At 51.0% G+C, this 24,340-nt stretch overlaps 3 protein-coding genes across 3 annotated transcripts; 2 read left to right on the forward strand and 1 right to left on the reverse strand.

The window, feature by feature from the left end:
- The first annotated feature begins 6,476 nt into the window (after window positions 1–6,476).
- On the forward strand, window positions 6,477–9,598 carry LOC117865833 (probable mediator of RNA polymerase II transcription subunit 26c). Its single transcript, XM_034750073.2, has 9 exons — window positions 6,477–7,166; window positions 7,283–7,351; window positions 7,471–7,553; window positions 7,669–7,742; window positions 7,840–7,892; window positions 8,267–8,306; window positions 8,402–8,547; window positions 8,915–9,011; window positions 9,268–9,598. The coding sequence occupies exons 1-9, from the start codon at window positions 6,789–6,791 to the stop codon at window positions 9,384–9,386; spliced, it is 1,059 nt and encodes a 352-aa protein (XP_034605964.1). The 5' UTR covers window positions 6,477–6,788; the 3' UTR covers window positions 9,387–9,598.
- A 1,706-nt stretch (window positions 9,599–11,304) lies between these two features.
- LOC117863322 (exocyst complex component EXO70C1) lies at window positions 11,305–13,829 on the forward strand. The gene has a single exon (XM_034746978.2). It carries the CDS (start codon window positions 11,521–11,523, stop codon window positions 13,540–13,542), a length of 2,022 nt encoding a protein of 673 aa, XP_034602869.1. The 5' UTR covers window positions 11,305–11,520; the 3' UTR covers window positions 13,543–13,829.
- An 11-nt stretch (window positions 13,830–13,840) lies between these two features.
- LOC117864914 (citrate-binding protein) lies at window positions 13,841–14,721 on the reverse strand. The gene is made up of 2 exons (XM_072295367.1): window positions 14,443–14,721; window positions 13,841–14,314 (listed from the first exon to the last, which is right to left on the reverse strand). Exons 1-2 carry the CDS (start codon window positions 14,719–14,721, stop codon window positions 13,928–13,930), a joined length of 666 nt encoding a protein of 221 aa, XP_072151468.1. The 3' UTR covers window positions 13,841–13,927.
- Between the last annotated feature and the right edge of the window lie 9,619 nt (window positions 14,722–24,340).

Here is a 24,340-nt window from a genome sequence, read left to right on the forward strand (position 1 = left end):
GGCGGCGGCGTGGCGAGTGGAGGCACGAAGCTTAAGGCGGCGGTCGTGGTCCCGTGGAGGTTGGGGGTGGACGGTATTTCATTTACCGTCCACCCCATGGGTCCTGGAGGCCCTTCGATCAGACATGTTTGCGGCCCGGATTCGACACGGGTGCAGTCTGACTTGGTCGTTTCCGGTCTCGGGAGCCGTGCGTCGGGCGAGGACGGCGAGCGGCGGATCTCGACGGCAGCCACACTGCTCGATGACGCCCGCCGGCAGTTCCGCCGCCGCGTTCTTCGACAGACGCCTGGGCGGGGCATCGACGCCGACCCTGACGCAATCTGCAAGGACCTCGCAGTCCATAGTGCGGCCTCTGGCCTGTACCAGTGTACCATCACTGTGGCATAGTCAGGAATTAGGATATCTTCAGACTTCAGGACAGCAGCTAATTTGGCACTGATGAGTTCTCAGTTGCAACCATTTTTTCCCCCAGCAGGCAGCAGACTACTGAGCAAATAAAGGCATACGCTTCTGAATTCCGATGATGAAGCCATCGTCGTCTTCTCTGATGTCGACTCATCAAGAGTGAACAGCGCCGACATATACTCCCGGCCGGGTCCCCGGGCCCGATCGAGCTGTAGCCACCGGAGCAATACACCTTGCGTCAGCTCATCGGCGCCGTCGCATCGTCGGGATCGGAGTCGTGCACAAGCGCGTGGTACAGGACGGCGTCGTCGAGCCCGCATCGTCGTAGGTGGTGTCGGAGAGGCCGGTGCCTGCGCCTCTACCTACTCGATGCAACCGGGCACGCCATGGACGTCGCCAGCCACGGGGAGCAAGTATGCGGTGGGAACGCGGCGGCGCTCTGGCGAGCCAAGGCACTAACCCGGGTCAGGGGTGGACGGTATTCCATTTACCGTCCACCCCTTGGGTACCTGTAGGCCGTTCGATCGGATACGTGCGGTCCAGATTCGGCATGGTCGCAGTCTGACTTGGTCGTTTCCGGTCTCCGGAGTCGGATGGCGGAGCTCGGCGGCGACCGCGCTGCTCGAGGACGCCGGCAATCGATAGCCGCGGGGAAAGGAGACGGCGTCGATCGGCCGTCAGCGACGCCCGTCGGCGCAATCTGGATTGACGTACGCAGAGGGCGATTGGACATGTTGATCCTCTGTGCGTCATCTTGCCCTGTGCCATGGATTCCGCCGCGTCCGGGGCCGCCGGCCGTGACCGCTTGTGGCCGTAGGCCGTAGCTACCACCCCAAAGTTGCTGTTGCTCCGGCGTCAGGGAAACCCCACCTCTTCTTCATGCGGCACGGGCGGCGTCTCGCTCGCGTCCCATTACTTCCTCACGGCGGCGTCGCGGCTTTCATGTCCCGCCGGTGTCCACGTGCGTAGAGTTTACCGATGCAAAGGGAATCCCAACAATTCTCCAAGTAGTTTACCAATCAAAAGTTTGAAGAAGCAGAGTGTAAAAGCACAAAATGGGAACAAAGGAATTTCAAATAATCTTTGTAATTTAATAATATTTAAGATATTCAGATCCTGTAAAATAAGGAATTTAACATATTTTAAACTGAGATTAAAATTTGCAGACCAATTTTATGGACCTGGTTCAGCCTAAGTCAAACTTTAAGGATAGAATTGGCTACTTTCTCTTAAAAAAACTAAAGAGAAGCAGCTGAGCTGACACCAAAAGTCCAAAACCAGCAAAGTTGTGTAGATTTTTTCAAAAAGCGTACAGTTTGTGGCCAGCCTACATGTTCAAGTCCGAGAGGCTTCGTATAAAAAAAAAAAACTTCTGAGAGGCTTAGTCAGATAGCTCGTCCTTACATTGACAGCCCAAATATTGTTCTGTTCCTGTTGATGCATGGATGGAAGCTGGAAAATGTTGCCCTGCGCCGGTGCCTAACGCCTGATGCCTTGCCTGCACTCCAGCTTCAAGGCACGGTGATTCTGGCCACGGAGCACGGATTCTATATGCTTTCCTTCGCCTCACAGCAAGCAACGTTCACGTACAACGCAACGCTCTCCGGCCGGCCGGCAGGTCTTATAAGTGAAACAGGCTGCAGCGTCGTCGTCGAGATGCTGGCCACGGCCGGTGTCACGTTGTGGTTGGGCTTGCCATTTCTCTTCGCCGTTCCATTCTCCTCCAGGCCGGATGGGTCTTGGAGCTGTGGACGGCGGCGCCTCTCCGAGCTGGGGAGGACGCCTCGCTGCCGAGGGCTGCACCAGCACGGGGGCGACCATGTCCGTGGCGCACCGCGCCGCGCCGGCGGCGGCGGCGGGCGGCGGGCACCGTTGCTGCGGCTGCGGCGGCGGGCACTGCGTCAACATCTACGTGAACAACAACGTGCAAGGGGTCACCAACTCCGTGCTGCTCGGGAGCAAGGTGGTGATGAGAGACCCCGGGGCGCGCGTCACGAGCCGCCGCCGGCCGCGGCGAGGTCGCCGCTGCAAGGTGAAGACGAACGGAATAGGGATCGTCTCCGTCGTGCTTCTTTGCGTAGCAGCTGCCGCCGCTGCTACGTTGTTCCTCAATCTTTTTGTACGCCAAGAACAGGGGATGTAATATGAAAGGATTTGTTCGCCTGGATGTCATACAATTCAAAGTTTCAAACTAATGCGAACGCGTGTCCTTGTGAGGAAACGACCTTCTTTCTCTGCACCAGAAAGCCTCCCTTGCAGCCAACGCGTCGAGCATTTGGCGTGCAGTCGCCGGCGTCACCAACCAGCGTGCAACGCAGCCAAGCACTTGCGTGGGCCGTGGCTGAGCGCGTGTTCGTCTTCGTCTCCGACCCAACTGCGGTAGCTAATGAGGCAACGGCCGCGATCGTGGTTGAGCGGTGGTCGGTGGACACCATGAAGCAGAGAATGGTAGTGAAGCCAACTCCAATCTGTAACCGTTCCCGTGCCGCTACGCTGAGCTACAGGCTGTATCTGCGGCGAACACGCTCCCCACATCATCTCTGGGCACCAAGCTCTCTTGACAGCGCCGCCGGCGGAACTCTGCCGCGGCAGCTAGGGTCGTAGAGCGGTGGCGCGCGGGAGGGGGCCGCCGGCTCCAGATGTTCATGTGGGTGGACGGAGGCTCTCCTGGGATGCCTGGCTAGCGGAGGGCGACGGCACGCCGGGGGCTAAGCGAAGGTCAGCGGCGGCGAGGGCGGCATCGCCGGCTGCCGTGTGGCCGGACCAGTAATTTGCAAAATGCCCCCTAGATTGGATCGCGATTATTAATCGCGGTCCAAACTTTTACAAATACCCCCTAAATTGGATCTCAATTACTGATCGCGATCCAAACTTTTACATACAGACCCCTAAATTGGATCGCAACTATTGATCGCGGTCCAATTATTTGAAAAAAAAACCTTAAGTTTGTCAGAAAGCACCCTGAATTTGATTGGCTCCTGTCCTCGCCCGTCCGCCGCCGGCGTCCTCCCCGCCGTCCGCACCTGCTGGAAGCGCAAAGCCCCAGCCGCCCCCCCGAAACCCCCCTATGAAGCCCTAGCACCAGCAACCTCTCGCTCATCTGCTCCCGAAGCTACGAGCGTTGCGCCGGAACCGCGCGACCGCTGTGCGGATGGTACTGGCCCGTTGAGGCGCTGCTGGCCATGCTTCTTCCTCCTGCATGCGCTTCAGTTTCAGATTCCGTCGTCAGTTCCCATCCATCGAAATCCCCCGGCTTTCATCACCTCAGGCCTCACCCCTAAAGAATCAGCTACCAAATGGCATGCTAATTTAATTTCATCTGTCAAAGTGCCATCAACGCGATTCAGTTTCACCCAAGCAAGAAGAGATGGTCCAAATCATTCAGGTATCATAGAGGAATGCTGCAGAGCATTCAGGTGCCATACATAAACTCACAAGCTACTGATACATAAAGTTGTCGTTGCAGGATTCATGAAAGCTGAAAGACCATGATTCCAAGTGCAGAGCTATACAACGACAACCCCTCGGCTGCTAATTGCTAATCTGTCAATCAGATGTAGTACAGGTTTCCTTGGCCATCGACATGGCATTGCCTTAGCTTTGAGGCTTTGACTGCGACTTGCGTGACGTTCTCTACACTCTACAGTTACTGAGTGACTCGGTCAGTGATGCGTGGGCCCACGTGTCGGTAGGTGCGAGTCGCACACTGTGCAGAGAAGACTACTCAAGTATAACCATTAGCCAGGCAAGGGAACCATACGAGTTGGCTGTGGACGGTCATGCTAGCAATATGGGTGCTTGACTCGTGATGATTCTCTACTTGCTCGGCGGAGCCACCCTGTAGGCGACGTGGGGCGGCTGTCCCAGCTATTGGCGAGATCGTCCAAGACCCCACCTCCCTCCGTCGATCCTGCGCTTCAGTCTGCGAGGCGTGTGGAGCGTCCTCGCCTGGAGACGAACCGATGAAGACAACGACTTTAACAACCGAAGAAGGGAGATTGTAGATTGGCGAAGGGTTATGGCCATTGGGCCTCTCGATTGGACTAAAGGAGCAAAACAATAGCCCAAAATGATGACTTTTCTATTATATATAGATGGCAGTGGGATCGATTCGATTTCAATCTAATTCAGCCTTACAGAGCCCAGTTAGCTTCCAAAATTTGCCCGGTCAAAATTGGGGCAAGCCTATAAATTTTAGCACTTGTTTGGTTGGAAGCCAAAAAAATTATCATGCTTAAGATTTGGCATGGTAAATTTTGAAGCCAGGCTCACGGTCTACAGGTTGCTCACTCCGCACCCCGAGCAGCGAGCGGCTCTGAACCCTCCTAGCTGCTGGTGGTGTAGGTGCACGACGCGGCCCAACACACCCCAACCAGAGCCAGAAGCCGACGCTAGCGGTGCCGGGAATTATAGTGCGTGGAGGCAGAGCAGCTAAGGCCGCAATAGGTTAGAGTGAGGTTGCTCCAGGCGCTAGCAGCCAGCACTGCAGCAACACGTCGGATATGCTGCATTAAAAACAGAAACTTATTTGTTTGCTTGTAAACTTTAGCAGTTTAATCATTAATAGAGCACGACTATAGGTGAATATAGTGTGAATTCGTACGATTATGGTGTGTTTGTACTTTTAATTTGGTTTAGTTTCTTGTTGGAATTCGTCCCACCTAAAAAAATCTGGCTCTGCCACTGATTGCTCCAACGCATCAGATGCGCATCGGCAGATGATATGATATGGTGCGTGTTGTCACCTTGCGTTGGCCCTTGCATTGGTCTCGCCGTTTCCGTTCGTTGTTCCGTTGGCTCAGGATGGGACTTGAGGCTACGGAAATCGGCGCCGCTCCGAGCTGGGGTCGCCTCGCCGCCGAGGGCTGCATTTTCACCTAAAATGTAACATACGAATCTGGCATTTCTTTTTTTATTAGGTGCAGTTTTTTAGCAGCTTTAAGAGACGTGTGGACCTGATCCAACTCTCTTGGATTGTTGCACCTGCATCGTGAGGATCTGATTGAAGGTATTACAGGCTTTCAAACACGTTCTAAATGTTAGGTCTTCCATATTTCCACCAAACTTCTCAAATTTTAAGGAGAAATACCGGTACAAATTTAAACGAAGCCGAACCCCGACTGTCACAGCAAAACGAGCCAAATCTATCCGCGGGAACGAGGAATGTACCCTCGGGAATTTTTTATCCCTATCTCAGCACCGTGCATCCTGTTCTTCTTCTTCCTCTCGACAGTTCTTTCCAAAGCTATAGTAGATCGTGAGCGACTCCTAGGCGATTTCCAATTTCTGACATCGATTCCGTCGATTCCTTCTCGTCTCTGGAGGCCACTTTGTCGCCGGAGGTGGGGAGGGGTCGCGGAATTGATGCATTGTATATACCCTTGCCTTTTAGCTTATGTTTGTGTAGGTTAGGGTTAGGGTTGGAAACTTTCCTGAGATTCTCCGGTGGCGGCTTTGTCAATGGTGAGCGGGTTCTGGTGGTGGTCCGTTGGTGGGAGGAGCACAACGACAGTATCATCTGCGAGAGGTTTGGCATTGGCGATTTTTTCTTCGTTTTCTTCTTTTGCGTCGATGTTCGAATCTTCTGTGTGTTTCTTTGGGTTGTCTATGACCTTCATGTCAATAGCAACACCGAATCCCGTAACCTACAACATGGCCGTTGTTCGAAGGAGACTCGGTGCTCTTACCGGTGGCGTGTTCATCGGGATTTTGCCCCTCCAAGGAGGTTTTCTTTGGAGGTTAAGGCTTCACTTGCTTGCGCGCTTGTGTTCTCGGGTCGTCTTTGTGGGATTGTTGCTTGTTGGTCGAAACTTGCCGGTGATACGACTGGCGTCGGTTTCCAGTGAAAATGGGGTTTGCCCAGGGTGTTCAACGGTTGAATAGTACTGTTGATGGGCTCAAAATTTGAAGACTCTTCATCAAATCGGGAATCAGCCGGAAGCTTTATTCTGGATCATCTTCTTCATCGCGGGAGATAGAGGAGAACCAGGCTGCGGCAGCGACGGTTAGCAACGGCGACGGGCACTGGATGCTCAGCAATGAACTTATGTGTAATTTTATCTTCTCCCGGTCAGGGGTCTGGTTGTCTAAAAAAATCTCAGCACCGCGCTAACTAACATGGACCCACCACCACCACCGCGCCATTAACGGATCCGGAAGCTCGCTTATCGGATCCACCCGGCCCTTCCGTCCGATTCCCCATCCGCGGCCTCGCCCTCCTCCTGCAGTCCGGATCGCCGCCTACCCCACCGATCCGTTCCGGCATGGCTGCGCCCCCGCCGAAGGCGATGGCGCCGAGGGGTTTGGCAGTCTAGCGTTTGGTTCTGAGGATTCCGCCGGTCGCGTTACCGGATCTTGTGGGGGCCGTCGAGGATCCGATCCCCATGACCGCCGCCGGTATGGGCTCCGACGGGCGCCTCCGCCGTGCACTGGCCGCGTTCGGGGGCGGCGGCGACGTGTGGGACCTCGTAGACGCAGCGCTTACCGCGGCGGCGCGGGACAACCCCGACGAGCTGCGCGCGCGCCGCGACGGCATCGTCGAGCGGCTCTATGCCGGGGCTCGCTGCCACAACTGCGACGCCGGCGCCCCGTCACCGCCTCAGCCGAGGAAGGCACCTGAGGCTGCTGCTGCTGCAGAGGCGGTGTCTCCAGTCTCGCCGGACGAGGAGGTTGACGCGGACGGCCTCGGCGAGGACGACGACGACGCCGGCGTGGAGAGCAAGATCCTGGCGATCAGGGACTTCCTGGAGGACCCCGACCAGGTCCTCAAAGATCCCATTTTTACGGCTTTGACAGTACAATTTTGCTGACAAAAGGAGGGGGGAAAGTCTCACTGCTTCTTTGCAATCTGTACCTCTGTTTTGTGGTCTCGTCACAGTCGGAGGACGAGATGGTGAGCCTGCTGCAGAACCTGGCAGACATGGACATCACCTACAAGGCTCTCCAGGTCAAACTTACTTTTAGCTTCCCTTTTGTTCGACTTGCGAAAGAAAGGAATAGTTTGGATGGATGCTTTTTGAGGCAGCAGTTCAAGGACTGAAGGTTGGTTAATTCTGTTTTCTGCAGGAGACGGACATCGGCCGGCATGTGAATGGGCTACGCAAGCACCCATCTGGTGAAGTGCGGCAGCTGGTGAAGCTGCTCGTCAGGTGAAGAACAAGCTGACTGCTGATAAGTTTGTGCCCTACTGGATCGAGAAGTGCCTTCTGATAGTCTGATTGTTGTTTGGTTGCTGTGGATTTGTCTATTGTCTTGGTCTTGAAGGAAATGGAAGGAGATAGTGGATGACTGGGTGAGGCTGCACAACTCAGCCGGTGATGGCGGTAGCTCGATCATAAGTACCGTGCCATTCATACAATTGCATTGTGTATAGCTCCAAAGTTTTTGGATTCATTTGCATTTGGTGGTAATTTTGTCTTTGATTCATGGTGGCAGGTGATGGTGACTCACCTGATAAAGTCCAACCCAAGAACCATCAAAGTACTAAGGTAACTATTATTTCAGCGTCCAATGTATCTGATCTTTGTTTCTTGTGTATAATAATTGCAAATTAACTGTGTCACATAAGCTTTTAGTGAATTCACTTTTCCAGGAGGTTTCATGTAGACAGAATCGTGCTAAAGTGTTTGTAGCTCAGTTCCCATTGCTAGTAAATTGGTATACCTTTGTGAAAAAAAAAGTATACCAAACAAACAGCAAATCTACTGCCTAGGTATACTTTGCACATGTCTTAGTAGCAACTAAAATGGCGAACAGAAATAAGAAATGGTCCATATGAATAGGCCTCTTATACTTTTTATTCTTTGCTCGTCTATGCAGTTTGTAACACGAATTTTACTTTGTTGCTATTGTGCAATTGCAGGCTTCAGACTTCAAGTATTCCCCTAGCCCACAGAGTCATAGTGAGTTCCCATATCCAGCCCATAAGAGGTTTAAGTAGAGCTCGTGTTTTTCGATGACCAAGGCATGTACTGATGGACCTTATTTTGGACCATAGATGGTTTCAGCTCAGAGAGGTCTATCTATCAAAATTCGGTGGAGTCAACAATGGAGAAGCGAAGAACAAGCCCTGCACCTGCTTACCATAACACCAAGCCGAACAACAATAGCAACTATTCTACTACTTCATCATCAGTTCTAGCTGTATGTCTTTGACTATAAGTTCCTCTATGTTTCTTAAATTGAGAATTGGTGCCCCTAAGGCCAACCACCGAACCTTCTTAGTTTACCAAAATATGCCACATTTTGAAAAAACTAGTTTAATTAATTGAGCTAAAGAGGGTCGGTCTAGTGCCTTGAAAATAAGGTCAATCCTACTCAAAAACTAAAAAGGAAAAGGAAATAAGGCCATACTCTATCAGCATGGAGTTATCATCTTTAGACTTCTCACTGTCACTATCACGCAAAATAGTGAAAAAGATGTTAATCATGAAGAAACTTTAGCTTCTCTGTTACACTTGGCAAAGCAGTGCCTACACTTTCATGTGATGTTCATAAATACTCTCTGCAGAGGACAATGAGGGAGCAAAAGTATACTCTTATGGATCCTGGGAAGCTAGATTCAGCCCGGAAGAGGCTTCAGGAAAATTACCAGGAAGCGCAAAATGGTAATATTTCAATGCCATACTTAGCATTCTTACCGTTGATTTAGAGGCTTAGAACTTAAATTATATTTAATTATGTTTAATCCTTAGTCTGATTTGTCATTTGATACTTCGAAATATCATATTGTACTGTCAGAGTAACACTAGAATTCTTTTATTGGCATAACACTTTGATATTGAGTAACAAAAGAAGTGCTATTTATTTCCATTCTCTTGACATCTTTTCTTCTGCGCTCTTTGTTTTTCTTCACATTTTCAGCGAAAAAGCAGAGGACCATTCAAGTGATGGATATCCACGACATACCGAAACCAAAGAACAGGAACACCTTCATCCGCAAGAGCAGTGGTGGAGGCGGACTCCCGGCAAGGCACCGGTGATCTGCCCACGGAAAGGTCTTCCTACATATAGGATAGGGGACTCGCAAATTTGTATTCTGTACTAGTCAAAAATGAAATTTTAAAGGATTCTTTTTCCTATTTGATTTGTAACCTTGCAGTCCAGTCCAGTCCAGTGTGATATTTTCTGGTACGTGAGGCTACGCTTGTGCTTCTCTTAAAACTGGTGAAGGAAATCAAAATGTTATTATTCATTTTCTTCTGCTGCCCCAAAGTGTTGTTTTTTTTTCCATGGGACAGCCGGCTAAGCACAAGTTCGTGCAATGCAGAATAGGTGCGTGGACCTGTAGGCGAAATCAATCGTGCACGTTTATTGAATTTCTTTTATCAAAGGAAAATGAATATACAGATAAATAAACAAACGTGGATCAAGGCGTCGTGCCTTCTATCATGTACACGAAATGATTGGCAAGAGGATGGCTCCAGTGGCAAGAGCTCGAGCTCTATTAGTCAAATCAGCTTTGGAGCATCACCCGTGGCCGTGGGTTGGGGAGACGAGAGGCATTTCGTGTGTGTTGTCTTTCCCCGTCGTGGGCAAGTGGGAGCCATGTCCTGGGCACTTTCAGTCGGAGTATTCGTTCTGCGGCACAACCTTTGTTGTCAGTAGATTCATCTGTCAGAAACTACGACCTTCGTTTTTTTTTAAAGAACGAAAACCTTTGTTGTTTCCATGCGCCATCTTCTTCGACTAAACCATTTTGCAGTTTTCGGTCAAGGGTTCTACGGTCCATGCTAGCATTGTCATTGAGGAAGCGAAAACAAACGCTACTGCAGTAGCACTTACGGGCAAGGGCAAGACATGCAAAGAAAAGGGAAAAGAAACAAAATCTTACACAAGGGCCACGTGATAATGGACAGCAACAGCTACACCTCCATACCATCAATAGATGGTGCATTGCTATAGGAACATTCATGACTCATTAGTTTAGCGCGCCTTCTGGATTTCACATGATTAAAAGCGTGGTGACGATAGCTATGGTTCTGGACAGTGTTAGTTTAGGGAAAGGATGAATTTGCCCGAGTTAGAGAAAGCTATGATTTTTTATGGCAGTATTGGCCACTTGGGGTGATGGGGGAAGATACCGAGGGCCGTTGGATGGGCAGTGCGCTGATGAAGTAAGAAAATGGAAGAAACATGCATATTGGGCGATCAAAAATCATAAACTAAATTGTTGTATACTACGAACCTTAGAGGATGACATCCAGCCCAATGGTGATAAGTGGCGTAGCCAGGGGGCATAGGGGGCCACCCCCCATCCACACACATAAAAAAAAAAGAAGCAAAGTCGCACTAAAAAAATTAACACCGTTGGTCTCCTAATAAGGTAAAATTTGAGTTTCCAGCTCCGCCACCAGGTACGATGATAGCCACGAGGGAGGAGCACGATCCATGCAAACTGCACGCATACGGTGGACGGACCGTCATATGGGACGTATTACAGTGATCCTAATAAATATTAGATTTTGTTAGCATTTGGAGGTAGAAGATGAATGCATGGCATCAAATTTTATCCACATTTTCTATTTGGTTGAATGAAATCATTATCGGTTTCGAGCGATTGACTATTAGGCTAATTCCATGGAAAGTTCCATTTCGATTATTCCAAGCATGCAACGGCAACAAAATAGAAATGTGAGCAGCTACCTCAAATTTCACCTAAATCTATCTAATTGACTTTATAAATTCTACTTTCTCCGTTCTAAATTATAGGTCGTTTTGACTTTTTTAGATTAAGTTCATAGATGTTATTATGAACTTGGACATACACAAGGTATATGCATAATAATATCTATGAAACAAAAAAGCTAAAACGATCTGGAATTTAGAATTTGGAATGGATGGAGGAAGTATTTAGATTTATATCTACTCGAGGAAACTCCCCACATTCTGATGGAGCACGGATACCTCGGCACCTCTCGTTGCCGCCCACCTAAAACGGGGTAGCATAGAGGCCCTTCCAAGCGTGGCGCGCCTCAACTCCCGCGCCGCTCGGCTTTCTCTCTCCTGCCACCACCTCACCGCCTCCTCTCCTCAGCCATCCGTGCGAACAAACCACCACTGACCTCGCCATTGCCCATTCCCCTCCCCTTCCACCTGGCCGGCCACCCACCGGAGATGGACAGCCGGAGCCAGGCGCCCTACAAGTGCAGCAGCTTCTCGCAGGCCACCACCCGCGACGACGGCGGCCGGACCCGGGAGGTCGACCGCAACTTCTCCCTCGGCGCCCTCCGCGACAAGAGGGACGTGCACCACGGCGGCACCAGGGAGCAGGCCATCAAGGAGGAGGACGAGCAAGAGGACGGCGAAGGCACCGCCGGCCATGGGGAAAACGGCGGCGACGGTGCGGGTTCCGCGGGTGGGGAACCGGATCTTGCCGCGCTGTCGGCGGAGATTGACGCGTTCATCTCGGGGCAGGACGGGGACGCGCCGGTGACCGTCTCGGAGGCGACGCTGGAGAAGTTCGCGTCCGCCGTCGAGCTGGTTATCGCGCGGTCGGAGGGCGCCGAGGACAAGTGGGCGGCGGAGGCCAGCGGCGAGCCGTCGCCGCTGCTCGCCCCGATCACGCGCATCGCGGCGCTCGCGTCCGCGCTCGGCAAGAGCCCGGAGGGCGGCGGCAGCAAGCACACCGCCGCCGTGCACCGGGTCACCGGCGTGCTCCACCGGGCCATGGCGTTCCTCGAGGACGAGTTCCACGCGCTGCTCGAAGACCCGCGCGTCCCCAAGGCAGCGAACGAGCAGGGCGCCCACGAGCCCGACCGGTGCGTCCTCCGGCCGCCGCCGTCGGACGCCAGCGCCGGCCCCGGGAAGGAGGCCGCGCCCCCTTACCCACCGGAGACCGTTGAGCGACTCCGGGCCATGGCCGACGCCATGATCACCGCCGGGTACTCGACGGAGTGCATGCAGATGTTCCTGGTGGCGCGGCGGAACGCGTTCGACGCGGCGCTGCAGGGGCTCGGGTACGAGAAGTCCAACATCGACGACGTTGTAAAGATGACGTGGGAGGCGCTGGAGGCGGAGATCGTGACGTGGACCAAGGCGTTCCGGCACGCCATCAACGTCGGCCTCTCGACGGAGCACGACCTGTGCACCCGCGTGTTCGCCGGCCGGCACGCCGCCGCAGGGCGCGGCATCTTCGCCGACCTGGCGCGCTGCGTGATGCTGCACATGCTGAGCTTCACGGAGGCCGTGGCCATGACCAAGCGCGCCGCCGAGAAGCTATCCAAGGTGCTGGACATGTACGAGGCCGTCCGCGACGCGTCCCCGGTCGTCGAGGCCTTCCTCGCCGCCGACGAGCCCACCAACAACTCCGCCCTGACGGAGCTCAAGTCCGAGATCGCCTCCGTGCGGTCCCGCCTGAGCGAGTCGGCCGCCGCCATCTTCCGCGAGCTGCAGGGCTCGATCCGCGCCGACGCCGGCAAGCAGCCGGTCCCGGGCGGCGCCGTGCACCCGCTGACCCGGTACGTGATGAACTACCTCAAGTACGCGTGCGACTACAACAGCACGCTGGAGCAGGTGTTCCGGGACGGCGGCGGCGGCGGCGGCGACAACCCGTTCGCGTCGCAGCTGATGGAGGTGATGGAGCTGCTGCACGGCAACCTGGAGGCCAAGTCGCGGCTGTACAAGGACCCGTCGCTGAGCAACATCTTCCTGATGAACAACGGGCGGTACATGCTGCAGAAGATCCGAGGCTCGTCGGAGATCAACGCCATGCTTGGCGAGGCGTGGGCGCGGAAGCAGTCGACGAACCTGCGGCAGTACCACAAGAACTACCAGCGGGAGACGTGGAGCCGCGTACTGGGCCTGCTCCGCGACGACGGCGTGCTCACCGTCAAGGGCCACGTGCAGAAGCCGGTGCTCAAGGAGAGGTTCAAGCAGTTCAACGCCGCCATGGACGAGATCCAGCGGACGCAGGGGGCGTGGGTGGTCAGCGACGAGCAGCTGCAGTCGGAGCTGCGCGTCTCCATCGCCGCCGTCGTCGTGCCGGCGTACCGCTCATTCCTCGGACGCTTCTCGCAGCACTTCAGCGCCGGCAGGCAGACGGAGAAGTACGTCAAACTCAGCGCCGAGGACGTGGAGACCATCATCGACGAGCTCTTCGACGGCAACGCCACGTCCATGGTCAGGAGGAGGACATGACAATAATAATCCTATAGCTTTGATTGACAGCATCTATCCATGGCGCTCGCTCGTTCCAGCTAATCAATTCTCTCTCTATTTTGAGCAATGTATTGTTTTTTTTGTTTGGTCTTCTTTTCTTTTCTTGGTTAAAAATGTTAATTTGATCCAACAGGCGGTGATGTACTACTAAGTAATGTACTTATTGCATTTCAAAGGAGTCAGGGCAGCTAGATTACTTCTGTAATGTGTATCCATGTATTATTGCCTCATGACATTCAAAACTTGCTCTTCCTCCATTGGTTTAATCACTTGACAACCAAATGTAGTATTGCAGTTTCAATCAGATAAATCCATGCAAAACTACACACAAAACCCCAAAATTCCTTCAGCTTCACTGATCTCTTCAAAATTTGGCGTATACCTTGACATCCCTCCACCGCGACTCCATGTAGTGCGAGGGGTCCGTCTGCGTGTACACCCCGAACTTGAAGTAGTGCCGGTACCCACCGTGTCCCTCGACGGCGAGCCTCTCCTCGCCATCGACGAACACGGTGAGCATCCCGGCGTCCACGTCATGGACGACGTTTAGCCGGAACCACCGGTCGTAGATGTCGCCGTCGACGACCCGCGTCTCGTCGTTGTAATACATGAGCCGGCCGCCGTAGACGTGCAGCATCAGCGTCGTGTTGCGCCCCGACGCGCCGAACACCTGCATCACCGACACCCCCGACGTGCCCGCTGGCACGTAGCCGTAGCCCTCGAACTGCCACACCCCGGTTGTGTACGTCGCCTGCACGTACGAGGAAAAAAAGATGATTAACAGCTCACGCGATTGGTTATCAAACAGGTTTAGAAGCAAATCACAATGTAATTAGCGTTGATTGATGGGCAAGATTAGTTGATAATCTTGGTGGCTACGTTTAGGAGAATCTCGGAGCGCGGCTTGGTGGGGCTGCCGGGGCTGAAGGGCTTGTCGGTGCAGTACACCCACATCCGCCGCACGCCGTTGCCGAACTCGTACCGCTGCTCCGGCGGCAGGTCGTACGGCTTGTGCAGCTTGAACTTGTCCTCCGTGAGCTCGACGGCGGTGAAACCAAGGGTCGGGTCAGCGGCGGCACCGGCGGAGCTAAGGCCGCAGCACGACGAGGTGAAGACGATGAACGCCAGCAAAAGCCATGGCAAGAAGCAACTGGCCATTTGCTCCTGTCAATTGCTTCTTTGGGTGTGCAGCATGTGCTGCATATATAAGATGCTCTGTTGGTTAGCCTGAATAGGTGTCTTCTGATATTTCCTATATGTAGCCGGCTTGGGAGCTTAGTATTAAGTTAACATGATGCATATATAACTGCATATGCATGACGTCTCTTCTGATTAAACTAACAGTTAACAAACTAATGATAATATCCTTTTTTATGAATCCTTTACCTAATACTCCTCCGTTCTTAAATATATAACATTTAGGACAAACAAATTAGTTTATTTTTGAACTAACAAGCTCATACTAGCTTGAGCTTGTCCTTCTACATGCTCCCACCCCCTCCCCCCACCACGAGAGGAGACTCCCATGGCGACCACCCACCAGAAACCCAATCCCTGCCCAGATCCGTCACCCCAGCGAACAGCCTCACCAAATCTATCACAGATCCGGACGCGCCTGACGACGATCTACAAATCCATCCAACCCATGAAGCGGAAGAACCGAGGAGGGATGAGATCGAGCCACGCCAAGAGAAGCAAGGTAACAGGGATCAGTCAATGGTAACGTCGTACAAGAGCTGGCACCAGCGGCGGACCACCATCAAGACGACGATGCTCCTTCCCAAGATCATCAAGCACGGCCAGAGGACAGCATCCTTCCGGATCTTGCCCAAGATCTGCGTCTACAGGCTGACTTCATTTTGATGTGGCTAGGGGCGGGACTCGATGGCCTGGATGCAGACCCCCTGGTGGCGGATCTTTTCCAACGGCTCAATAGCATCCCCTGAAACAAAGTGAGCCTACGGGAGGGTGTCAAAGAATCCACCGGTGGATGTCACCACGGCGCATGCCCCCCGAGGTACACGAGTTATGGGGAGAGAGATGAGGCAGCCCATCAGCTCAGAGAAGGGAAAAGAGCAGGTAGCTGAATCAAGGCCGCGACAGCATCTAACAGCGAGAGAGAGGAGTACTCCCACAAGAAATTGGAAGTTCCAGCGTGGTGAATGCTCAAGAGTGTCAGATTAACATTGCAGGCAATCTCTCGCTTACCAAGAACGATCCAAGCAACCTTGGCATCAGGAGCCGCCTAGGAGGACAGAGCAGCGCTGGCAGTCGATACACAGATGGATGAGCATGGCTTCCAGATAGTCAAACCACCTTACTGTTGGCAAAAGATTGGAATGCATTCAAGAGAAGATTCAACGCTCCACCAACCGGACCACGAAGAACAAAGGAAGAAGAAGTACAGGGAGCACGTCAGGGGCAAGTGCCTTAATTGCTATTCCACACAACACAGAGTAGCAAGATGCAACCACCAAACTAAATGCTAGAGATGTTTGAAGCCAGGGCACAAGGCCCTCTCCAGTCCATCCCGGCGAGATCAATATAAGCAATCTCCACCTGAGCAACAGCAGCACAGCCACACACCTCCTCGCTCAACCTAAGCCGGCCAGGCCACTCGCACGGCTGACCGCTCCTACCTCCAAGAAGCAAAGGGGGAGGCCACTCCCATGGCGACGTACCCGGGAGACCCATGTGCCCACCCAAACCACGCCTTCTGCGCGGTCACGGCGATCGGACCAATCAAGCGCAAGAGGGAGTTGCTGGTGGGCAGGTTGGCGGTCTGTTGGCTCAACGGCAACAACCACGACACAGGACCACACCACGTCATCGAGGCCCTTGAAGAGCAACTCCACATCAACTGCCATGAGGTGCGCGTCGTCAAGCACTTCCCCGAACAGTACCTGGTGTTCTTCTCCGACTGCAGAGCCTACAACCGCGTCCTTCATCACTACAACATCCGCAACAGAGGAAGGGTGTTCAACTTCGAGCCATGGTCCGAGAGCCAGAACGTCGGTCCATGCCTGGTCTGAGGCAGTGGCGGCCCAAGTCATCGACCAACACTGCGCCATCCACTTCGTTGAGGAACAATCGTGCCGCCAAGAACGCACATGGACTTATGACCTGTGGGCATGGTCATCCAACCCAAGTAAGATACCCAAGAAGGTTTTGCTGACCGTTACTGATCCTAACAAGGAGCAGTAACCCATTGACAGCCCCTGCAACCTCGTCGAGATGCACCTTGATCCACCAAGAAGCTTCAAGGAGGCCTACGACTACAAGCTGCACATCCATCTGGATGTGGTGGAGGACCTCTCCTTCCTTCACGGGATGGGTGGAGGCGGCGGACACTATAGGAAGCCACACCAAGAGTTCCTCTGGAACTACGAGGCACCTGACTCCCTCAGCGAGCGGCGCAATGGCCAGGGCCATGACGACTGCACCGGCCGAGACTACCGGCCACGCCGCGACAAAGACGACTACGACGACAACTTCCAGCGTGGTGTGTGTCGCCAATGATGCCTTCATCTCCCGGGACAGATTAGAGGAAAGGATGGAAAGGATTGACCCAATGAGAGAAGAAATGCTCATCACCCACTACTATGCAGGGTTCCCATCCAAGGAGCGGCGCATCCCGGACATGCTGGAGGCGCCAGGTTGGACGCCGGTCTCCTCCCCATTGGGCTGCGACAACACTGACAGCAGCACACGTCTCCGCCCCAACAAGCTGTTTGAGGTGAACAACAATCCCAGACTTAAGCCAGCACAAACACTAGAGCCTCCTACACAACTGCCTCCTACAATCCAAGAACCTACCGAAGCATCAAATCTAAACACGATGAACTCAGTTTTAAACACAAATCAAACACCCAACACTGCCATTGCACGTGATCCACCTGAAGCTACTACTGTTGAAACTCTTGAAACGGCTGCTGCTAACACATTAGAAGTGGATGTTGCTGAAATGGTGCAAACCCAGGAACCTAGCAGAGAAGATGCCTCCACCTCCACAAATAGACTAATTAACTCTGAAACTGTGCTAGCTGATGGGGATAGAGGTCATGTTGATGACATGACTAGCTTTCTCAACTTCATTTCACATGTACCGGTTGCTCTCATTTTAAACACACCACCGAGAGTTAACCTCATCCAGCAAGAAAGCCAAGGAAATAACCCGACTCCTAGCCACAAAAAAAGCTCACATCTAGCTGATAAAGCTAAGTTACACCCCGGAAAAGATAGCATTCAGCTCGCACAAAGCATCCTTATTAGCAAACTGGGGGAATTATCACCAAAAACGTCTGATCATGATAAACCTGACTTTGATAAACTTGTGCAGCATCTCCAGAAGCCTTTGACAAGCATGAAGATGGTTGCGATTCAAACTCTGGTGGAGCAAGGAAACAAGCCCAGGAGCAAGAGGAAAGGCAAGGTTACGCCGGCGCCTGTGGAGGCAATGGAGGCATGAATACTTGACGGCCTCTCAGATGGACGGTCAGGTACATCCTTAGTCGTCATCTTTTGTCAAAATGTTTAAGTTGAAACTTCAGAACTTTCCTTGGTCTGTAATATTAATCGGGCCAGCAATTAGGCCCCACGGCTTCAGCGGTGGTTGGGCCACGATCGACCCAGCATCAACGTCCACGAAGCTCGCCAAGTTCCCCGCGTCGGCGATTTGTTGGTGCTTGGCTTTGTATCTAGCCTTTGCGCCCAGCCCCATCGGCCCAAACCCTTCAGCGGGTCAAGTTGTGCTAGTTGGTAACCATTGTTCCTATGTCACAAAAAGATTGTAATGTGTTATGCTGGAATATCAGAGGGTTAAACGCGGCCGCACGGAGAGCGAGCGTGTGAAATATGATCATCTCATCAGGGGCAACAATCGTTTGTATTCAAGAAACTAAAATAGCACACTGGACAACACGCCTTATCACTGAGTCGTTGGGATAGGATTTTGCCAAAAATTTGTTCGCTCTACCAACCAACGACACAAGGGGCGGTATCATCCTAGCAGCAGCCGATAGGCACTTCTGTCTCCATGACACCCTCACTACGACATACACGCTATCCGCGACCATTACCATGAGAGCAGACAATACGTCCTGGAAGGTCACGGGGGTCTACGGACTATAGAGTGACCAGGAAAAATTGAGCTTCCTAGATGAATTAAAGAATCTAAAAGATCAAGTCCTTGAACGTTGGCTAATAGTAGAAGATTTCAACCTGATATACAAGGTCGAAGAAAAAAACAATGGTAATACTAAATAGAGGACTAATGAGTAGATTCAAGCAAGTGCTCGATATAAATCAGCTCATGGAATTAGACCTACGGGGCAGAAGATTCACGTGGAGCAACAAACAAGATTCTCCGACATTTACAAGAATCGACCGATTCTTCGAAACACCAGAATGGCATACCCTCTTCCCAAACTTCGACTTGCAAGCTCTACTGACCATGGGCTCGGATCATTGCCCATTATTCCTAACAGGGGATGTGGCACGGCAACACTACACTGGTTTCGGATTTGAATCATATTGGGTGTCTATGCCAGGATTCATGGAAATAATTCAGGAGGTTTGGAATCAACTGGTCAACATGCAGGATGCCATTCTGTGAATGCATGTTAAGCTCATCAGGACATCAAAAGCACTCAAACTATGGAAAAGGCAAAACCTGGGAAGTCTCGCATTATGACTAGCTATAGCAAAGGAAGCCCTCCTTCTCCTCAACGCCGCGCAGGAAAAAAGACAATTGACACCAGCGGAGCTTGAATTCCGTAGATATCTAAAGGCCAAATTAGATGGACTGGCGGCCATCCAAAGAGCCAGGGCACGGCAACACTCTAAACTGACATGGATAAGAAAAGGAGATGCATGCACTAGATTGTTCATGTTACACGCAAATAACAGGAAGAGAAAATTACACATCCCCATCCTAAATACCAATATGGGCCTAACTACTAATCATCAGCAAAAGGAAGAAGCAGTGTATGAACACTTCACGAGTCTACTTGGGGAAGTACAAGAACGAACGTTGAGTCTAAACTGGACCAATTTGGAGTACCAACCACATAATCTAAGCGAACTTGAAGATCCTTTTGAAGAGGACGAGATCAAAAATGTGATCAAGCACTTGCTGACAGAGAAATCGCTAGGGCCAAATAGATTTATCAGCCTTTTCTATAAGAAATGCTAGCCCATCATAGGCGCGGACCTAGTTGTAGCACTCCAGGCCTTCCACTCCCTGAGAACAAGATGCTTAGACCTCATCAATGAAGCCAACATTGTGCTATTGCCTAAAAAAGAGGATGCCACCAACCTATCTGATTTTTGGCCAATTAGCCTTATCAACAGCCTCGCCAAAATCATAACTAAACTGCTAGCGGACTAACTGGCTCCGAGGCTCAATGAGCTTGTCTCCGATTCTAGAATGCCTTCACCAAAAAAAGATGCATACACAATAATTTCACCTACATATAAAGTGTGATCAAAGCCTTGCACAAGGCTAAAAGGCCGGCATTTTTTCATAAAATTGGATATCTTAAAAGCTTTTGATTCATTGAGTTGGGTCTTTCTCCTTCAAGTAATGGAGGCACTGGGTTTTGGACAAACATGGTGAGATTAGGTCTCGATACTACTTGCCACCTCAACCTCTAGAGTGCTCCTCAATGGTATTCCAGGGAAAAAATTCCGACATGCACGGGGAGTGCGACAAGGAGACCCACTTTCCCCGATGATGTTCATCCTGGCCATAGATCCACTCCATAGGATAATAGAACTCGCAGAAAATACAAACATCATACATCCAGTCCTTCCAAGGGTAGCCAAGCTTAGATGCTCCCTCTACGCAGACGACGCGGCACTTTTTGCCAACCCGGACCAAGAAGAAGTGTATCACATCCACCACCTGTTATAAAAACCTTTGGAAATTGTTCGTGCCTAAAAGTTAACTTGAGCAAAACTGAAATCTTCCCCATTCATTGCACTGACGAATTAATCTCAGAGGCTTTGGTGGATTTCTTGGGCAAAGTAGCGGCTTTCCCTGGGAAATATTTAGGTCTCCCGTTGCACACATGTAAACTCAGGAAAATGGATATCCAGCCCCTCATTGTCAAGGTCGAAGCTAGACTGTCAGGATGGAAAGGAAAGCTGCTACATCAGCAAGCTGTGAAACATTAGTTAAAAGTATCTTCACATCTCAACCAATTTACCACCTGACAGTTTTTCCTACCCACAAGTGGCTCATCAAGCAAATAGATCGACTAAGAAGAAGCTTCCGATGGAAAGGAGAGGAACCAAAGAAAGTGAACGGAGGACATTGTCTAATCAATTGGCCGACAGTATGTACACCTAAAGACCTTGGAGGGCTCGGGATACTAGACCTAGAAAGACTGGCGAGGGCACTCAGAATGAGATGGTATTGGTTCCAGTGGAGAAACAACGATAAACTATGGGCGGGACTAGAGACCCTGCGACAAGATGGATAAAGATCTATTCCATGCGTCAACGATACTCAAGGTGGGCAAAGGAGCTAGGATGAATTTCTGGCATTCTAGCTGGCTCGATGGGAGAGCACCAAAAAATTTGGCTCCATCGTTTTTCATTAAATCAAGAAGAAAAAATTTCACCGTAGAACAAGCATTACGAAACAATTTCTGGATCGTGTAGGTTTGCCCGCTAGCAATCGAAGAATTCGTGAATATGTTAATTTATGGGAGGAAATCTAGTTACTGGAACGTGACCCGGAGGCTGATGACCAAATCACATGGAGATGGACACAAACAGGAGAATACACAACAAAGAGTGATTTCAAGGCAGGACAAAGACACGAAACATATGCCCAATATGGAAGGTAAAGACCGAACCCAGGCGTCAATTCTTCGCATGGATCCTGCTACGCAAGAAGATTCTCACAGCTAACAATCCGGCAAAAAGAGGCTGGCCGCATAACCCCCAATGCAAGTTATGTAACTCCGAAGCCAAAACACCAATACACCTTTGCAAAAATTGCCCGTACACTAAGACAGTTTGGTCCCAGCTCACAACGTGGTACAGCCTGCAAGGCCTACCAGCGAGTGAGTCAACCCCCTCGGAAAATGGATGGTGGAAGAAATGCAGAGCAAAAGTGGATAAGCAATCGTGACCGGCCTTTGATGGTCTCATCATTTATTTTTGGTGCAACATATGGAAGGAAAGAAATAGGAGAACTTTTAATCATGAATTCAAATCAACTGAAGAGGTAGCATACTTAATTAGAGAAGATGCCCAGCAATTCGGCATTGCTACACAAGGATCAACAAATTGGTAGTCGAGCATCTCGCTGGTTCGATCTCCGGAGGCTGCTGTCCAATACCTCGTCAAACTCAATATACAGCTGATGGAAGAAGGCCGGTGTCAAGTTGAGAAGGGCAAAAAATCATTCTTTGATGGTCTCATTCTATACTTTTGGTGGAACATTTGGAAAGAGCACAACCGACGAACATTCCAATAAGTTGCCAAACAACCTCTAGAAGTGGCATTTCTAATCAAGGAAGATGTCCAACTTTTCCAAGTTGTAGAGAGATCGGTGGCACCGCCAAAGTTGTAGCGTAGTTTTTTGCTTTCTTTCCAAGGTTTTCAGTTGTATAGTTTGCTTGTTTGTTTTTCTCCGTAGCCAGTTGTTCGGAGGGTAGTAGATGGAGTAGTGGCTGTTGTACAGGCCTAATAAAAATTACAGCAAAACTTTTGCCGTCCCATTAAAAAAGCTAACTAATTTGTACTAAACGTCATATATTTAACGACGGAGGTAGCAGTATATAGTGCGGTTACGCCTGCATGATGTCTCTTCTGATCTGCCTATTGAGATGTCTCGGTACTCTGTTTGCTATGGCAGTTTCTGAATATTCAGAGTAGCCTGCAAAGATGTTTGCTAGTTCCTTTTGTCCGTTCAACTGCCGCCTGCAAAAGATTTGTTGTTTTGCTGCCAAGCCGTGACAAATGAGAAAGTCCCCAAGTCGCGGCATAAAACTTCATATGATATATTCTATTCCTCAAACATATTTGACTATTTTCTCGTGACCTGTCATGTTCATCTATTTGGTTAATTATGTCCGTCAGATATATCACAATCATACCGGATAAATGTAACAGGTTGAGTAGAAGAAGTTTGAGGATTTTTTACATATTTGTTTTCAAGAACACACATTGCATGTTTACATAGGTTGATGTCTCACTAAAACACTATGTGACCTAGAAACCGATCTATTTTCCTAGCAGGCAAGCAAAACCTGCCTTCTGTTACGGTCTTTGTAAATGTTCAAAAATTATAAGTTGAGTTTACTTTAGGCACCAAAATTAGATACACGAGGCATCAATTATAAATAGCTTTCATGCTAACCTCTTGGTACCTTTCCATTCATTTTTGTTTCTTAAGTTTTCTATTGTTTTCCTCTTGGTAATTGTGTGTCTTTAGAGTTTCATGTTATGTTTTCCATTGCAATTTGAAATGACACACGTGCCAGTGTTTACAAATTTTACTGATATACATCTTTACATGTTATGGACTTATGGTTTTATCGGTTGCCCACATTAAAGATGCATATCAGTAAAAATAATTGTTCAGTCAAAATTCCCCTTTTTTGGAAAACTTGATTTGGTTTTTTTGTCTGATTTTCAGCATGCCGGTTCTACTGTCCCCCTCCGATTTTTTAAATTAAAAAGCGTTAGGCTAAACCTTGTATACTAGTTGGTTCGGATAAACTTAGTAGCGAAATTTGAACTAGAAGGATACATGTAGTTGAACTGCAAAACTTTGAGCAGTATACACGAATCCGAACTTATATTATCTAAAGGAAGCATTACACAATTTTTCTTGGGTGCCATGTAATGTATATGTAACGAGCCCCACTGTCTATGATACTTATTCATAGAATCATAGGAGCATCTCTTGCAAACCCACCGCGGAGACAAATGCACATCCGTGCAGACAAAGGCAAGCAGCTAGCTACCTATATAGTGAACACAAGACATGATGTCGACAGCGATTCTCTGTGTGTGCGACATGGAGTTGGTGCCCCAGCGCCATGACCCGCCGGTCGAGGCGGCTCCGGCGGCCATCACGCAAGAACACGAAGAGCCGAACCCGCCGGTGATTGATCACGTGCAAGAGCCGCCACAGGTTGATCCACCAGCTGACGAACCTGTGCAAGAACTACCCGCCGAAGAACGAGTGCAAGAGACGCCACCGGTTGAGCCGCCAGCTGAAGAACCACCCAGCCAAGAACCGGTGCAAGAGACGCCACCGGTTGAGCCATCAGTTCCAGAACCAGCGCCCCCGCAGGTCGCTCCGCCGGCACCGCCGCCGCCGCCTGCTCCGACACCGACAGTCGCACTCGCACTCGCACAAGAGGATCCTCCACACTACGAATCTGACGGTGGGTCATCGGGTGGCACCGGAGACGACTGGAACACGGGCGACGGTGCCAGGAGGAGGCGTGACCGGAGAGCGCGGCGGCGGCCACCTCGGCGAGGGAGGCGCCACGGCTTCCCGCTGGGCATGGTGGCTGTCCCTGTGGTGATCCTGCTCGTGGCCGCCGCCAGGAGCCGGCGGCAGGCGCAGTGAGGCAGGCGGCTCGTCCAGCATGCGCTGTGTGCGTTACGTGCTCTGTCAGTCGTTGCTGGCGTCTTGGCGTGCTGTGTGTTCATGTAAATATACTCAACCTGATTCCTTGTGACATGTCACAAAACGTAGCATTTGCATTAGGACCAGAAAGTTAAGGCGGATTACTCCCACCCACCGAAA

The sequence above is a fragment of the Setaria viridis genome, chromosome 7 (genome assembly GCF_005286985.2).
Source record: "Setaria viridis chromosome 7, Setaria_viridis_v4.0, whole genome shotgun sequence".
Lineage (NCBI taxonomy): Eukaryota > Viridiplantae > Streptophyta > Magnoliopsida > Poales > Poaceae > Setaria > Setaria viridis.

Coding starts and splice junctions, on each gene's coding strand:
- LOC117865833 (XM_034750073.2), top strand. CDS start 6,789: ATGACCGCCGCCGGTATGGGCTCCGACGGGCGCCTCCGCCGTGCACTG. Junction 7,167..7,282: donor TCCTGGAGGACCCCGACCAG/GTCCTCAAAGAT, acceptor GTCTCGTCACAG/TCGGAGGACGAGATGGTGAG. Junction 9,012..9,267: donor TTACCAGGAAGCGCAAAATG/GTAATATTTCAA, acceptor TCACATTTTCAG/CGAAAAAGCAGAGGACCATT.
- LOC117864914 (XM_072295367.1), bottom strand. CDS start 14,721: ATGGCCAGTTGCTTCTTGCCATGGCTTTTGCTGGCGTTCATCGTCTTC. Junction 14,315..14,442: donor GCTCCGAGATTCTCCTAAAC/GTAGCCACCAAG, acceptor TCGTACGTGCAG/GCGACGTACACAACCGGGGT.
- LOC117863322 (XM_034746978.2), top strand. CDS start 11,521: ATGGACAGCCGGAGCCAGGCGCCCTACAAGTGCAGCAGCTTCTCGCAG.